Here is an 18,989-nt window from a genome sequence, read left to right as displayed (position 1 = left end):
CAAAAAGAGAAATGTATTCAACCGTAGTTACGCATACTGATTTCAGATTAAGCGACTAAACACACTTTCGCACGCTTTTTATTTATTTTTTCTACTTTTCCTTGTTGTTTCTTTCAAGTTTTGATGCATCCGATAAGCAATGCACGGATAAAAAGCAGTGTGACACAGTATGAGTCTGGAACGTGTACCACTGCCAATCACAGACAGATTTTTGTGGAAGTACATCAAGAGTTGGAAAACACCTAAATGGTATACATGAGGTCAAGCGTGGTTGGTAGTGCATTTCAGCGGCTTACACTGCATCTGGAATTATTTCAATACACATCAAAAAAGTTTTGCATCATCTCGGTTCCGAGAGTTCCAGACCCTGTACATAAAATTGGAACATAGATCAACATAAACATCATTTCCGCCCTTTTTCTTCCTCATGAAAACCACACATTGCATGTTGTACCACCATATAGGGACACCTTCAGAGGTGGTGGTCCAGGTTGCTGTGCACACCGGTACCACTAACACCCAGTAGCACCCCCTCTTGCATTGATCCATCCCTGTATTCGTCGTGGGATACTATTCACAAGTTCATCAAGGCAATGATGGTCCAGATTGTCCCGCTCCTCAACGGCGATTCGGCGTAGATCCCTCAGAGTGGTTGGCGGGTCACGTCGTCCATAAACAGCCCTTTTCAATCTCTCCCAGACATGTTCGATAGGGTTCATGTCTGGAGAACATGCTGGCCACTCTAGTCCAGCGATGTCTTTATCCCTAAGGAAGTCATTCACAAGATGCGCACGATGGGGGCGCGAATTGTCATCCATGAAGACGAAAGCCTAGCCAGTATGCTGCTGATATGGTTGCACTATCGGTCGTAGGATGGCATTCACGTATCGTACAGCCGTTACGGCGCCTTACATGTCCACCATCGGCGTACGGTGGCCCCACATAATGCCACTCCAAAACATCGGGGGAACTCCATGTTGTTGCACTCGCTGGACAGTGTGTCTTAGGCGTTGCCTCCAAACACTTCTCCAACGACTGTCTGGTTGAAGGCATATGCGACACTCACCGGTGAAGAGAGCAGTACATTCGGCATGCTGTTGGGCCCATCTGTACTGCGCTGCATGGTGTCGCTGTTGCAAAGATGGACCACACTATGGACGTGGGGAGTGAAGTTGCGCATTACGCAGTCTATTGCGCACAGTTTGAGTCGCAGCACGAACGTCTTGTCGCTGCACGAAAAGCATTATTCAACATGGTGACGTTCCTGTCAGGGTTCCTCCGAGCCATAATCCGTAGGTAGCGGCCATCCACTGCAGTAGTAACCCTAGGACGGCCTGAGCGAGGCATGTCATCGACAGTACCAGTCTCTCTATATCTCCTCCATCTCCGAAGAACGCGCCTGGACACTTCCCTTGTTGAGAGCCATTCCTGGCACAACGTAACAATACGGACGCGATCGAACCGCTGTATTGACCGTCTGGGCGTGGTTGAAGTACAGACAACATGAGCCGTGTGCCTCCTTCCTAGTGGAATGATTGGAATTAATCTGCTGTCAGACCCCCTCCGTCTCTGCTCATGCGTGGTTGTTTTCATCTTTGGGTGGGTTTAGTGACATCTCTGAACAGTCAAAGGGACTCTGTGATACAATATCCACAGTCAACGTCTATCTTCAGGAGTTCTGGGGACCGGGTCGATGCAAAACTTTTTTTGATGTGTGTATTTGGAATGGACGAAACAGGAAGAAATATGAAGGAAAAGAAGTTTATAACGTAGAAGACGCATCGCAACGTGTACCTTCCGCTCCCCTCCTGGTGTTTCTCTGCCATTATTTGGTGTATTTTAAAGTATGGAATGCAGACTACACTGTCCAGTCACATTAATGTGACCACCTGTCCAAAGTCAGAATAACCACGTTTTGGAGCGCGAACTGCTGTGAGAGATGCAGGAAAAGAAGTAGTGAGGTTCTGGATGTTAGCGACAGGGACGTGGAGCTGTGGCAATTCCAGTGCCGTGGGCACTTAAGCTAGGATTCTCGGTTGAGAATCCATAACGCGAACAGACCTATCGATGTGGTCCCACAGGTTCTTTGTTGGGGTTAAATCCGGAGAGTTTGGTGGTCAAGAGAGTACGGCAGGCTCCTACTGGTCCTCTTCGAACCACGAAGGTACAATGCAAGCTATGTGACACGTTGCATTGTCCTGATGGTAGATGCCATCGTGCCGAGGGAAAACAAAGTGTATGTGGCGGTGGACATGGTTCCGAGGTATGGACGGATACTTGTGACCATTCACTGATTGCAGATTGACGAGATCATCCAGGAAATGCCCTGTGCTCTGGACACTCCGGACTATTGTTACAGGGTCTCGTCCAGTACATGCTAACGGCCATCTGTCCGAAGGAGAATAAAATGCGATTCATCCGAAAAGGCCGTCTGTCATCACTCAGTGGACATCCAGTTGGGGTACTGACGGGGAAATTCCAGCTTCCGTTGCCGATGAGCAGCAGTTAGCTTGGGTGCATGAACCAGCCGCCTGCTGTGGAGCCTCATACGTTTGGTGAATGGTCGTTGAGGGGATACTGTCAGTAGCTCCTTGGATCATCTGGGTGGTTATTTTGCACTCTGCCTGCCCGTTACATATCCGAAGCCATCTTTCAACCCTGCCGTATACGGCCCGTGGTGCACAACAGTCGCCTCCGCACCTGTTTTGGATAGCGCCGTTTAACTATGCACGGTGTACGTTAAATGCGGCCGCACGCGAACAGTTTACAAACTTGGCTGTTGCGGAAATGCTTCCACCCTTAGCCCGAAAGCCGTTGGTTATGCACTTCTAGACGTTACATACATCGTTTTGTTTCCGTGTCCCCCTTACACGGTTTATAGTCCTCCACTGCCAGTTCTGCCACCTGCCGTCTATGGGTAATCACTGCACGTTTACGTAGCACATACACTACTGGCCATTAAAATTGCTACACCACGAAGATGACGTGCTACAGACGCGGATTTAACCGACAGGAAGAAGATGCTATGATAGTTAAACCATTAGCTCTTCAGATCATTCACACAAGGTTGGCGCCGGTGGCGACACCTACAACGTGCTGACGTGAGAAAAGTTTCCAATCGATTTCTCATTCACAAACGGCAGCTGACTGGCGTTGCCTGGTGAAACGTTGTTGTGATGCCTCGTGTAAGGAGGAGAAACGCGTAACGGTTCGTGCAGCCACGTCTCGATCCCTGAGTCAACAGATGGGGACGTTTGCAAGACAACAACCATCTGCACGAACAGTCCGACGACGTTTGCAGCAGCATGGAGTATCAGCTCGGAGACCATGGCTGTGATTACCCTTGACGCTGCATCACAGACAGGAGCGCCTGCGATGGTGTACTCAACGACGAACCTGGGTGCACGAATGTCAAAATGTCATTTTTTCAGATGAATCCACATTCTGTTAACAGCATCATAATGGTCACATCCGTGTTTGGCGACATCGCAGTGAACTCGCATTGGAAGCGTGTATTCGTCATCGCCATACTGGCTTATCACCCGGCGTGATGGTATGGGGTGCCATTGGTTACACGTCTCGGTCACCTCCTGTTCGCATTGACGACACTTTGAACAGTGGACGTTACATTTCAGATGTGTTACGACTCGTGGCTCTACCCTTCATTCGATCCCTGCGAAACCCTACATTTCAGCAGGATAATGCTCGACCGCATGTTGCAGGTCCTGTTCGGGCCTTTCTGGATACAGAAAATGTTCGACTGCTGCCCTGGCCAGCACATTCTCCAGATCTATCACCAATTGAAAACGTCTGGCCAATGGCGGCCGAGCAACTGGCTCGTCACAATACGCCAGTCACTACTCTTGATGAACTGTGGTATCGTGTTGAAGCTGCATGGGCAGCTGTACGTGTATGCGCCATCCAAGCTCTGTTTGACTTAATGCCCAGGCGTATCAAGGCCGTTATTACGGCCAGAGGTGGTTGTTATGGGTACTGATTTCTCAGGATCTATGCACCCAAATTGCGTGCAAATGTAATCACATGTCAGTTCTTGTATAATATATTTGTCCAATGAATATCCGTTTATCATCTGCATTTCTTCTTGGTGTAGCAATTTTAATAGCCAGTAGTGCAGACGGTGGTCACATAATATGACTGAGCTGTGGAATATACAGACTTTGTACCCTTATGTTTAATCGATTTGGCTATTGTGTGTAATGGTTTTAAGATACAGAGGGAGTTTATAAAACGTGTAACTACTCGTATTAACGACAGAGTGCGCAGGCTGTTATCTTACTTGGTGATCCTCCTGGAAAAAACTTTCGTACGTACTGCAGGGACCTCCAGGCGTAACGAACATTTGCACTGAAACCAGAGTTTATGCCCTTCAGCTAGTAACGCAGAAAAACACTATCTAACACGTGAAAATAAAAATAAAATCATTTATTGCTTTGTTCGAAAGTTTTTTTTACTATACAGGTAGAGAAACTGAAAAAAAGTGATGGTAAACACTGTCTGACGAAAAGAGTGAAGCGCACACAAGTGAAGGAGCAGAGTAAATGGAGGTTCAGTGTATGGGAGGGTACGTGGTGTGGTTGGGTCAAAGTTACAAAGAACTTCCCAGAATGACATCACTTACCAGTAAGAGCTGAACCGTATCTTGCCTGGATGCATGCACAGGTTCAGTTGGTAACACTGTCATAAATGCACCGTATCCTCCCCTGACGCAAACTGGCCCACAACTGTTGTAAAAGGTCCTAGATACTCTCGATACTCGCAATGGGACAGAATTTAAACCTGAGGCCGTCCCACGCATGTCCTAACGGCGACAGGTCTTGGGATCCTGCTGGCCTCAGCACAACACAATTCATAGGGTGTTGTCCCATGTGTCGACGAGCAGTGTGGCAGCACTATACTGTCCCACAAGATGTAACACATGACGACTTGGATGTCCCTGACGTACCATTATGCAGTCAGAGTTGCTTCAGTCACTGCCAGCCCTGACCTGAAATCACATCCAATTACTCCCCACTTTATGACACAGGAAGCAATACCGCTAAGTCTCTCAAAAACATTGGAAGAGTAGTACTTCTGTCCAGTGGCCACCATACTCAGCGATGATGGCCAGTCGCATTATGCAGAACAATGGCTCATTGTTGAACACACTGTGATGCCATTCATTAGTAGTCCACGCTTCTCGGTGATGGCATCACTCCAAACACAGAAGAGTGTGTTGTGGTGTTAACAGCAGGCTACGCAGAGGACAGTAATTCCCTAGTACAGCTGTTACTAGCCTCCAACCATTGTTGTGGGATGACACACTGTGTTGCAGGGTGTCCACTACCTGTTCTTGGATGCCAGGTGAGATGTGAAGGGATCACAATGTGCTTGGTGCGGATTTCAGCGATTGTCTCTTGTAGTGGTCAGACGTGGATGACAGAGTCCAACATCAGGCCATTGTCACATCCGAATGAACCCAAATGTGGATATTACACTATTCCACGAACCAGCGAATTGGAAACCCACAATAAGGCCCTTTTATAACTCTGTCAGGTGCTGATACACTGACTCACTTGAATATGGGGAATCTCCATGTCCTACACAGTGATAACCAACATATGACCCTGTTCATGCCTCTCATATGAATATATCCTACCAGGGCTGCTAATAATGTTAAACAACACTAAAGCACCCTAGCGGTCGTTCTAGCTGTCGCAGAGACTTTGCCACTGCACTCGTTCACATGTGTTAGTATATGAAGCTACACTGACAACTCACCAAGTGTTTTGGATGCTTCACTTTTTTTGTCACGCAGCATAGATTGTAAATTGAACATAAAACTGATGCATATACAATTTTCATAAAATCTGTCAGTACATCCTTATCACTAAGACATTTCATGTGTAGCAATTTTCTAAGGAGGTGAACTCATTCTAAGTTTTTAAACAGGCAGGTAAGACATTACTATTTTATGATGCAAATTTTTTCCCTTGTTTTTTTTCCATTTTTTCCCCTCTCAAACTGGAAAGAGTTGCAGTAGTGCGTGTTCTCGCTTTCTTTTGTACACGTTTTGTAATTGTGTCAATTCGTGTAATTTTCTCCCTTATGCATTTAAAATGTTACTTGTTACTCTATTCTTAATGTTGTATATAAATGGAAAATTTTGGTTTCGCACAGAAATGCAGACTATTTTGTGAGAAATGTCAGGCATTAAAAATTTGTGAAGAAGTTAACAGGTGAAACAGTAGGTAAGATGTCTATGGTGTCTGGGGGCACTAAGAGACTGACTGTCATGAGTGTGTTGTGTGTTTAGGCAGCAGATTTCGATACATAGTGAGGACGATGATGCTAAATCTAAACCTTTTAGAGTGCTTCAGATCGTAGAACAACACCACGAAAAATAAACTTGAGATTATGATGTGCAGTCAGCAGAGTCACGTGATTGTGGAGTGGAGTGTTTTCAGAGCGTACAAAGCGAACTGTCCCAACGCGTATCATAGACCCCAAATTTAAAATACAAACATATTACTGTACTCTCGTATCGTGGGCTCATGTCTCACAAAGCGAACTTGTAAAGTATGAAGTGCAGTAAGCTGTTTTCCGAGTGGACTGTTTTTTATGCGTAGAGTGAACTTAATGAATATATCGATTACAATAGCTCGATTATAACGTATTGTATCTTAAAATATTAAGGTGGAACCCATCAATAAGGACAGCGTAGAGGCAGTTATACCCAGTTGAATGCTTTCTATGAATAGAGTACAAACTGTGACATTATGGTAAAAGAATTAACTTCTCACACAGAGTAATAGTTCACCAAATAATAATTAGAACACTATGAGGTTGGGACTTTGAAACAGCATGTTTGGCAAGAGAATAATAGCTAGGTAATATGGTGGACTGTGATATATGAAGTGCATCTTGCCATATCTAATGTGAAACTACAAAATAGTGATGAGCACTTTTGGTCTTGCCAGCTGCAGGTACTTTGATCAACAAGGATATTGTAAATATTATTCTTTCCTTCATCATTCTTTAGTATTTATTGTCGAGTAGTCACTTGAAAGAGTTTATGTTTAATTATGATGAGACACATCATTTTGTGATGAAGACGTTTCTTAGACTTTTCATTTGTAGTACTGTTTGGAGATAACTGATACCCCACACATTATAAATAATACTCTCAATGATAACGAAGTCAAAAGTTAAATTCTTTTGTTAAATTTCATCTCACACCACACAATACACTTTTGTGAACACTTCACCTATTGACACTGCTTTCCTTCAGGCAGCATTTGTGTGTGCTACATATTTATCTGCAGTGATAAAGATTTTTTCCTTTTCGTTTACTTTATCTTTTTCTTCATATAATTGTGTAACTGGAGTGCTTGTGAGCATTACTTCAGTCTTTTGTCTTGATATCCAAGTTGTATGTCGAATTTTGTACTGCTTAGTGCAATATACTAGAAAAAAAACACATCATACAGTTCTGACGTTTAGCTAACTGGTTACAAACAATCGGAAAACAGTATATGTGTTTCCATTGTTGAAGTATTCATACTATATGAAAACTTTACTTCTGATAGATGTATGTTGCATGACATTGGTTTACATATCAGTGTTGTCGTACTATGGTAGACCAAAGCCATTCTGGGGCGTTGCTTACTTTTTTGATAAATTGTAGTAATCAGTTCAGTTTGAGTCTGTCTAATATTTAGTTAATTCGGAGAAAAGGTAAAATATTAGGATTTTATTTGCTACAAAATATAAGTACACATTTTATTAGAAATTTATCAAGTTTCCTCCATTTTTATATGCCCTTTAGGTTAAATGCTCTATAATTTTTAAGATCATTTATTTTATTACTAAATTTAGTGGTAGGACTAATATTATTGATAGATTAGGGAACTCCTGTTTCGTTACCTATGATGCCCTGTCATAACAGGATAGTATTGTTTCAAACACTGTCTTGTTGAGACCTTGAAATCTTTGAATTCAGAGTTCGAAATTTAGTGAGTAGTGTGTCTGGTTTTGGTTTTTCTGTTTAATTTGCAATACGATGATTGAAGAGGAAGAACATGTAGTGGGTTTCGAAGTGTGGTGAAGTGAACAGATGGGACGAAGATACAGAATCTGTTATGCAAAATACATAAAAACGTTTACTTGTTAAATTGGAAACTGGTGTTAGCAAGTAAGAGAGTGCAAATGATGGAATATAAAAATGGAACAATCACAGAAAGAAGTATGTGGAAAGGTATAAATGTTAGAGGAGAATTCTGACTGGAAATTTTTAAACAGGAGCAGTAAGGTGGCTTAGATAAGGAAATGGATGAGGTCAAGTTAGAGGTAAATAAAGATTTTGGGAAATTCAAAAAATATGAGGGGCAGCAAAGATATGGGTGGAAGGAAAAGGGTAGTTTGCAAAAGGAAAGTAGTAATAGTAATGAGAAAGATTAGTAGTAGTAGTAGTAGGAAAAAGGAAAAAGAGAGAATAAAAGAGGTTACAAATCTTTTACATAATGACTTGGAAAAAGGAGATAAGGAATGACAATGAACTTTTTCTGAAATTATTGAGGAGATGAGCAGGCCTACCAAAAATTATTTGAAGAGTCCAATAGATGTAGGTGTTGAGGAGAAAGTTAATGTTTTTGTTATTGGCTAAAAAGTTAGCAAAAGGTAATGACAAGAAATACATTTATGTGTGATTCAAAAGAATTAGAAGAAGACATATATACAGATAGATAGTAATGACTGGACACAGAGTGATTTTATTAGGAATTGTCACATGAAGTAAGTGAAACTGATGATACTAGGACTGGAGAACTCCCTGTGAAAACTGGCATTTATGGTGGAGAAAACAAAACTCTTTTAGACACTAGTATTGAAACTGATGCAGTTACTCAAAGGTTTTTGAATTATGAACAGGAACATAATGATGTAATGAATGTGTGATTGTCTGGACTAAAAACAGTAAATGCAACTGATAAATTAATCAAAGCTGCTAATCTACAAATATATCTGTAATTTGAAATTGTAGGCATATGTTTGATGCATATTTTTTATGGTACCAGAGCAAAGCGTAGCAATGAGTTTAGGTGTGGATTGGTTAACAGAATGTAGAGGAAAGATTTATTGTGGAGACAGTTTTGTTAATATTGGGTGTGAAGGATCAAAAGTGGCTGTGAATTTTGATGATGTTACACTAGGTAATAATAACTTACTGGAACATCTTAAATTAAAAGGGATTGATTTTGCGAAATTGGAAATGAACCTGGCCTGTGATTGTGATAAGGATAAAAGGGGATTGCAGAAGAACTTGAAAACCAAATGTCTAAATTTGAAGGATTAAATGACCACCAGAAAGAGGAATTAGAGACGTTTCATGGGAAACATTTTCTGATAGACAGACAGACAGACAGAAGTAAGAGTGAATTCAATCGTCCTTTAATAGTTGTGCATAAAAAGAACAGTAGTCTAAAAGTTGTCATAGATGCTTGAATGTTGAATACAGTAGTGAGGAGAGAGACAAATCACCCAGAAAATACGGAAGGGACATTACAGAAGTACAACAAGGTGATTTAACTTATGAACAGGCAAGTACCAATTACTTAAAAATATCGAAACTGTACGTCCTTTTTGTAAATGATAAGTTATACCAGTATAATGTTGTCCCACTGGGGTTTAATATGCGTGTCAGTATCTATGTGAGTGCTAGACCAAGTCATAAGATCAGAGCTAAGCACCAAAATAATTGGATATGTAAATGACCAACTAATTACCATTGAATCTTGGTAAGAATATTGTAACCTGTGGACAAGGTATTTTAAAATTTAAGAGAGCATGATCACTAGGCTTAGAAAATGTGAAATGTTAGAAAAAAGAGAAAATTTTTGGGCAATATATCACCGACAACTGGTATTAAAAGTGATCCCAAAAACATAAAGACAATAAAAGAATGTCCATGTCTTAGAAACCAAAAGCAACGTAAATCATTTTAGGTATGTGCAATTCTTTTTTAGAAATTTTGTGCTTGTACAACTGTTACCTGGACGTACAAATATCTAGAAGCTTTTGGTGAACTTAAGGAGGCTTTGAGGGAGAGGAGGATCTTACACCACCCTGACCTCAGTCAGCCATTTTGTTTAGAAACTGACTCCAGTGGGCACAGCACTGAAATGGAATAGTCCCAGTATTATGGAGATGAGTGGAGTGAAGATAATAAAACATTATCCTCTGCAAACAGGTCATTCACTAGGTGTGAAGAAAAACGTAGTATGACTGTGTGAGAAGAACATAATGACTTGGAAAAAGTCAGGAAAAAGGGGATTCCAGGAGTTTAGAGGTTGTCTATCGAGAAATAAAACAATTATTTACACTGATCACAGAGCCTTTTCATATGATTTATATTAATACATGGATGATTGATGTGGCGAACACTCGTTTTGCAGCAGTTTCAATTTAAAATCATATATGTTAAAGGTACACAAAACATTGTGTCAGATACCTTCCCCAGACTGGTAGTAGGATGGAGTTATAAAGTCGGATAAACAATCGTGAGCAGCATGTAAATCTGTTTTATCTCAACGAAGTTCAGAGACAGAAGAATATTGAATAAAACTGCAAAAACCTTTGAGGTTACATTAGAATCATGATGACGTGTGGAAGACGATAAAAAGAAACTTGGCTACGACTGCCAACATATAACAGGATTTATAATTGTTTACTGTTTCAACAAACCAATGAAAATTAGGTAAACTGGGGAGTGTATCGGCCCAGTGAGCACATAACTGAAATAGTCGATTATACCAATTTGAATTTTGAGCATGTAGGTGTTAAAAAGAGTGTACAGAAATTAGCACAATATGTGATTTTTCTTTATAACATGGCAAAGAGGGTAAATAATCCTATTAAAAATGTGATAAATGCCGAAGAGCCAAAGTTACTATCCATACATGTAGACTTCCTACGCTGAATGATTTGATGGAACTGTTAGCTGAGGATTTCTATGCTCCTTTGCCAAAAACTGAAAAAGGTTTTGCCTGTATTCATGTAGTACTGGAGGTATTTTCCAAATTTATAAAGCTCTAACCCTCTCAAAAGCCAACTGGCGAAGCAATTTTTTTATCGTTCAAACATCTCACTTTTGTGTAATCAATACTTTCTTTGCTAAAATAGCCCAGGAAATTATTCTATAAGACATTGCTGAGTGGAAATTAGCAAGATATGTTATGGTGTTGATTACTTTGTTTCCAAGAATAGCAGTTGTATGAAGAACAAAAGTAAAGGAAAATGTTTGAGCAGCTTACAAGGAATCCCATATGTATCAGGACGCAACTTCAGTCTTTAGTAAGGCTAGCTTGAAAGTATTGTGTTAACAGTTATGACACGAAAAATATTAACTGCTAAAAACTCACCTTGTGCATCAGGAGGGCGCCAGAAAACAAGTATGCGAGAAGTACGGTATAAAACTCCCATGGGATGTATGTACAACAAGTCGTAAAATAAGACATCGTCGATATTCAAGAAATGTTCAAAACAAACACCGAATGAAAAATGATGCGCCACAGTGATCACAAAGGTACGCAACATCAAGACTGAAGACGAACTCCATGGGAGCTACAAACCATGCCGAACGTTCAGCTAAGTATCCACTCTTAAATAATGCACATAGAATCAAATTGGTGTAATGGGGAAATGTGATGGCATGCAACCGAATGTGAAACCGTCTGTCGTGGAGCTTATCGTGAAACTGGCTATTCTTTAAGGCATAGCTTTAGATAGTGCGATAATATGCCTTGCGTTTCATTTTGACTAAATGCCATCTTCGGCAGCTGTTGTTGCAGATGCAGTGTAGTGTTTGCTTTGTTTATCGTTGACATGCTCGTCTTTGTGTCAACACCACTAGCAGTGTAACACTGTTGTGAGTTATTTATATACTGTACTCGCCATTGCATACCTCTAGTTCCGACCCTACTGCCGTTATTGTGGTTGCATGTTAAACAATATGTGGGGCGTCAAATACCGTAAACATCATTTACCTTTTGCGACCTCGCACTCAGGGGGTTCCTTGTCAACAATATGTTTCTTCAAAGTTACGTATTCATCAATATGTAGACCAAAAAACGGTTACAACCATTTTTTGAAGTGTTACTGGTCATTACGCGACCATTACTGGGTGGGAAGGACCAACAGAGATGAGCTAGAAATAATGAGAAGAAAATGATTCCGTCTTATCTCTTATTATTATTATAATTATTACTATATCCTCAAAGTTGCAGTGGTACATATCAAACATAAATGGCTGACGGTACAAGAGAGGTGTTGTGTCTCATAGACAAGTTTCGTTAATTCATCTACCTGAAGCAACCATTGTTTATCTTTTGAAGTGCTTACAGTTACCTGTTTCGGCGTGTTGTTTGCAGGTGGGGCCACTAAAGACTGGAGACATACGTTGGACGTGAACGTGCTGGGTCTGAGTATCTGCACCAGGGAGGCCGTGCAGGGAATGCTCAGCAGGGGCGTCGAAGATGGCTTCATCATCCACATCTGCAGGTGAGTGGCTACCACAGTGTGCTTCGAAAATGGAGAGGCATGACCCCCTGACAAAGAAAAGTTTCTGAGAGTAGCACATTCTTACACTGCTCAATTTCAAATGGGTCGCTTATTTATAAAATGACGTTCATGAAGAGTCACTTGTCAGCACTCTGTTACTGAAAGGAGAAAATGGCATACGAAATCGGATGATGTTTTGATGCAACTTCGATACAAATTGTTGTGATAACTCATATTCTTCATTATCGTGCTGTAATATTGTGATTTTACGAGTATGTGAATGCAGTGAAGCAATACAAATGGACTCCAAATGAACATTAATGGATGTTAAATTAGCTGAGCTACGGACGAGATCAGAAGGTACTCCACATGATGCTCTAAGACGTCACTTTACAACTAGTTAACAGGATTGGTGGGCTCCTGTGGTTTGTGCCAAACGTGAATGTAATTACCAGTTTGGACCAAGAGCGTTCGTGGCTCGCGTGATAAAGAGTGCTCGTAGACAAAATACCCTAATTGGTGTTGGACGGGGCCCACACCTGCACAGACGCACGAAACGAGACAACGATGGTGGCTGGATTCCATTGTAAGCGACCAACACAGTGTAGGTGAGATGTAGTTCAACAGCTGAAGTCTACGCACAAACACATATCTTGCGTAACTTATAAGCGATAGCTGGCGATTCTGCGAAGGATTGTGTTAAGAAGTTATGTCAGTACAACGAACAATTCAACAAATACAGATGTTAGAAGTCTAAGTGCGTCGCAATAACTGTCAAAAAGAAGTAATCATATACGTAAGTGTAGCAGTAGGGAGCAGGCACGGAGTGGTGAGGTGGTGGCATTCAATTCTTATGTAATCATTCATTGTGATAAAGTTATATTACACACCGTTTCAAAACACAATAAAGAAATTATGAAAACTGATAGGATGAGAGCTGTAAACATTTGTATAAAATATCAAAAACTCTATCCCGAACCCCTGATCTGATCAGTCAAGTAATTTTCGTTACAAAGTAAAACTTCTACACTATAGTCTGAAGTAAGTTAAAGAAATTAATGCGGCCAACCACTGAGTAGAATTTAAGGCCACAGTATGGAAAATTAATAAACCATCAATATCGCGTAATCTTTTTTCAAAAGAGAATGAAATAAATTATTCTGATAGTTGGAAATGAAAACGTTTTGTTAAAAATTCTCTTTTAAGTTGGTTAAAATCCACGGCTAACTGTTACTCAGGACGCTATCCCCAGAAATATCATACGTTTTCCAACGTGAAGACATCTGTCTTACTCACGATGGTTTTTAAAAAAATCTTTTATGTTACGCGATAAACCAGTTAAATAAACTGCTTAATTATTTCTTTTTCTCTGAGGCTTGATGCTCCAGTATAGCTGCCTATGTGCAACGGCAGCATATACATTTAAAAAAAATTATTATTCACTAAACTGTACCTCTGGCCTAAAAAATGAAATGGAAAATATTACAAGACACCGTTCTGCATTTGTTAAGATTATTACCTTTAATACTTCTTGCAAGAAATGACTATTAAAAGTGTTTTTGTTATTTTATCATTAATGGCGTCGCTACAACAATTAACTTACACAAAATGGTCAGGGCAACATCTAATTATTACGTAAATAAATCATGGGTCAGAGAAGGTACTATTTGCTACCAACAAAAAACACATTCTACCATAAATGACTGCAGACGTATTTGACAAAATTGATAATAACGCTACAAATAATTATATTACTCATTTAGAGACCGTGATCTCTATGCGACCGTCAGATAGGACATCAGATCCAACGAGACCAGGAAGACAAAGAAGAAGACAAAGAAACAAGCATCCTTTTCTTATATACTAACTATACAGAGATTGTAATTATTGCATATCTAAGGGCGCAGAAAGCGCTTCCATTGTTGATGAATATCGTAAAGTTAATTTACATTACTTTTTTCCGGAGGCTATGCTATATCAGTACAGCCTGAAATTCAGTATGTTTCTATAAAGCCAATTTTAGTTAACTGTGACTGTAGTTACATAAAATGTGTAGATTTTACAGTTTCTTTTTATGAAAGCCTGCACTAGTAATAATACAAGAACGTGTGTTCCACTGTACCAAATTTAAATTTCCACACTTGGCTTAAAACTCAGCAACCTATTCTGAGAGTAGCTCACAATAACTTACACAACCTGTAGCAAATGCCTGCTCCTCGACGCCTACTCTTAATGCTTAAAGATAACAGTAAGACTGAAGCTCGCAGCACACAGGAAATAATTCATGATCAGAATTACGTAATTACAAGTGAGGCAACACGCAAGAGAGTAAATTAAGTTAACTATGAATTACTCAGTTCATGCAGATGGTGTCATATTCAGCTAGTAATAGTACAAGAGTCACAGTCTGTCAAAATGGCCACCGTCATGCGAGTCTGCCACTTCCAATAGCTCAGGGTGAATTTGCAAAATTTTGAACAGAGCGAACAAGTATACAACAAATTTTTGTAACATAAGCGGCCAATTGCACGCAAAATACACAAGGTATATCTCTTACAGGGTTGAAGACGAATCTTTACTATTCGATTTCTGTATTCACAACAGTTCAGTTCATACTATAACAACAAATAAAATGACCGACAGCGAGGTTACTTAAGGTTAAGCACTACTTAAAACATTGCACGTGACTTACGTTTCTGAGGTTTCAGGCGATAAACACTCTTTGGCCAGAACACTAAGACCTAGTCTACCAGTATACAGCAATTTCTCACTGGTTTTTGGTGGACTTATATATTGTAGAACACAGTTTGAATATTACAGTTTCCTCTAACTGTAACTATAACAACACTGTGGCGACAGACTGTCAGATCCAAGAGTACAACCATGATGTCTGCTGGCGCTTGGTTCAATAACGAGTCAACCGAAGCGAAACGAGTCTGACAACTTGCTGCCAGAAGCAAATCTTGTAAAACAAGAAAGGTGTGAAAGAAGTAGTATTCCTTACTACGACGTGAACAGTGTAAGATAAAGAATGTGTGCTAAGTGAAAATTATGTGGCAGTCCCTAAATATAAAATTTACATTCCCATCGTCCACCCCTTTTCTGAACCAGTGCAGTCTTGGGAAGTACTTGTACCAATGTATCCTCCTCCTCCTTTATTCTCTATATTTAAAGATTGTGCAACCCCCTAAAGTACATCTAATGAGATTTGTGCTCACTAATTTAACTCTCCCAAAGCAAAAGTAGCTGAAATCAATTGTTTGAGCAGCTCCATAATATGTTACCTCCTGCTTAAATTTCGTCAGTATGTATAATGACACATACCTGGCCATGAACGACTTTCCCTGGAGCTGTAGTGTTCGAAGGCAGTGCTGGCGTACTGTGCAGACAGCAAAGGGAATGCACGAAGTGCACAGGTCAGCGGCCAACCATCAACTGAGGGGGTTGTAGCGGTGACTTAAAATCATCAGAACGGGCTCTCACTTTCGATTAAGGAAGGACTAGGCCCAAGTTTGCACATATAATAAATTTTATTATAGTGTAGTTCCTCAGTAGATGTTCACATTCCTTGGTACTCAAAAAATATACTGTACAATTTACATTCATTACACTGTTTATCCTTTAGCAAACAAATTTTTAAATAAATACGATCACTATCAAAATATCTTCAAACCATTTCAGTAACAGCAAAAATTTAAGCAAAGGCTTTCTTCGAAGTGAACTCTGAAAGAAACTCGCCTACCAACCAGGCTGAAGTTTACCTTTCCCTTAAATAAAATATACTAAAAAACTCAACGTTAAAAAGACACAAGCATAATTGCATTAAAAAAATATTTACCCAATTAATAAAATTATTGAACATTCAACATTATCTTAGCAAACCTTGAACAAAGCAAAATTTCTGCAAGTCTAATTAACACACATTTAAGAATAAGCTACTCACACAACTATAGCTCAATAAGAGTGCTAAATTACAGGAAGAAAATACAATTTAGAATTTTACAGTCCTGCTCTGGACACATGCCCTTCTTCCTCTCCAAACGGACCCACACGACCCCCGTACTCCTCCGGGCCAAGGTACACAAATATTGAAACCAGAACAAGAAAGCCTTCTGGAACACACAGAAATCTGCTATTAGAAACTTTTCTACCCATGGTCTTATACACACGTTGCAGTCTTTAACATGCAAATAAAACACAATAAAATAGTTGCCATATAATTAAGAAAACAACCCCACAACTTAATTACGAGTAAAAAATCTTAACAATTACACATCTCTCTTTAACTAATGAAAAGAACATTCACTGATATAAACATACGAAAACCAAAATCCCTCTTTCGCAACCAATTAGCATGTTCCGGCTTAGTCGAATATTAATTAACGACAAGTAGGTAATGAGCAGCATCAGTATCATAATCTGAATATGAACTGAGAAAGTTTTTATACGACGAAAGAACCTGCGCGATTCTTTAATTTTTGCGATAACCACAGTTGTCGTTGGAACGATGCTCACTAGATAGATTATCGGTAAGACAAACTCCAGCAGATGGAAACGGAGCCCCATAACCGACGTCTGAGGCCCGGAGAGCAGATCAACGTCCGGTGTTAACACCGAGGCAGTCCAGCCGTCACTCCCTCTCTCGCACACTGTGCTCCAGCCCCAGCGCACCATAGTTGCGCCTCCTGGTCGCTCAGTGCCGTCAGCCCCCCTGCTTGCTTCGGAAATGCGCAATATACCCAGCCAGCGCTGAGACAAAATCGATAGTGGCTAGCTTACATAGTCTTTGAACCAGAGGAGATAGATTCTATTACCTCGATGTGAAGACATCAGGGGCCTCCCCTTCGGAGCAACAGGATGGACTCTTCCAGCTCTCAGAACGAGAATGCGTTTCTGCACAACAGTGCTCTGTCGTAGAGATCGAGCTCTATTTCAAACAGCTACGGTAACTGAGAAACAGATGTGCTAACTCGTCTCTATAGGCAGTAGAAGGTTAGACGTTCTGCGCAGCATAGGGGCATCAGCCTTCAGGATCCCATGAAAATGTTGGCTTTTGTGATGCCAATTGCACCCATCTGACATGCACCATTACTCACTTTTCAAACTGTTTCGCCACCTAGATGTAAGTAGTCTGGTCTCTCTTCACTAGATGTGAACGTGCAAATGAGACAGCTCTGTGCTTGACGAGTCACTGAATTGTTTGCTCATTTGGTGATCGTCCTTCACTATAAATTTTGTCTCACTATTCGCGAAATAATATTATTTTCTGTCATCCGCATTTCTGGTACTGTGAGAGCTGAGTTTCTCCTGGCGTATGCAATGTTCAAACAACTTACGGGAATATCGCCACGTGACGTCATCGGCAACCACCGATATTTCGACAGGTGACTACCCTGTTATTTTCACGGCAGAACTTCAGCAGGTAAGTGCTGTGCAAGTGAATCTGAAAAATACGCTTATAACACCCGAGAAAATCGGCTATTGTATAGCGTCATATTGGCACCGGTCGGGCAATGAAATTTAACAACACGGAAATTCTGGCGTCTGGCGTGCACTTCTAGCGATTGGGACAATGTTATTAAGGAAGCAGCTGAGCCGGCCAGAGTGGCCGAGCGGTTCTAAGCGCTACAGTCTGGAACCGCGCGACCGCTACGGTCGCAGGTTCGAATCCTGCCTCGGGCATGGATGTTTGTGATGTCCTTAGGTTAGTTAGGTTTAAGTAGTTCTACGTTCTAGGGGACTGATGACCGCAGCAGTTAAGTCCCATAGTGCTCAGAGCCATTTTAACCATTTGAAGCAGCTGAAAGTAAATTAACAAGTAATCTTGTAAATAGAGATGGCGGTTTTTGCTTCAGTTCTGTGTAGAATCCTGATCTCTCTCTCGCCAAAAACTAGGTGGTCAGAGTTAATGCTATCCCACCTGTTGTTTAGCAATTTTCTCTATAGGTAACTTCCGGCGTCGGCCAACTTTTGTTGTGTGGTGGTGCTAGTGTTTACAATGTATGTGTGTGTGTGTGTGTGTGTGTGTGTGTGTGTGTGTGTTTTTATCTTTCCGGAACTGGTCTGCAAATCGAGGTTTTAATTTCACTTGCACAGCACTTACTTGCTGCCGCTTTTCCTGAAATTGACAAGTAGGTTGCCTGTTGAAACGTGAGACTATCTACGGTTGTCGACGACATCATCCGGCTGCATTCCAAAAAGTTATTTGAACATTCCTGACAATGTTCGTCAGACTACAACCTGTGGGAAGTATTCGCTTTCTATTTATAACCTATATCACACTTCGGTACAGCAGTGCTGAGTCAGCAACACCCTTATCACATTTTAAACTAGTTTCTGACTTATTTTGTATGTATTTTCTTTTGTGTGTCTTTATCTTCAAAGACGTTGCAGTCGATACAATTAACATGTTTCACTTATTGTGATATTATTGACGA

The 18,989-nt window shown here is 40.7% G+C and overlaps 1 protein-coding gene across 1 annotated transcript in view; it reads left to right on the top strand.

The window, feature by feature from the left end:
- Positions 1 to 18,989, top strand: part of LOC126455458 (dehydrogenase/reductase SDR family member 11-like) — a 115,451-nt gene that overhangs the window by 29,065 nt on the left and 67,397 nt on the right. The window contains exon 3 of the mRNA XM_050091207.1: positions 12,423 to 12,552. Within this exon, the coding sequence (XP_049947164.1) occupies positions 12,423 to 12,552 (130 nt within the window). The remainder of the gene's footprint in view (positions 1 to 12,422; positions 12,553 to 18,989) is intronic.

Source organism: Schistocerca serialis, chromosome 2 (genome assembly GCF_023864345.2).
Source record: "Schistocerca serialis cubense isolate TAMUIC-IGC-003099 chromosome 2, iqSchSeri2.2, whole genome shotgun sequence".
NCBI classification, from domain to species: Eukaryota; Metazoa; Arthropoda; class Insecta; order Orthoptera; family Acrididae; genus Schistocerca; species Schistocerca serialis.
This window is presented reverse-complemented; position numbering and strand designations above follow the sequence as displayed.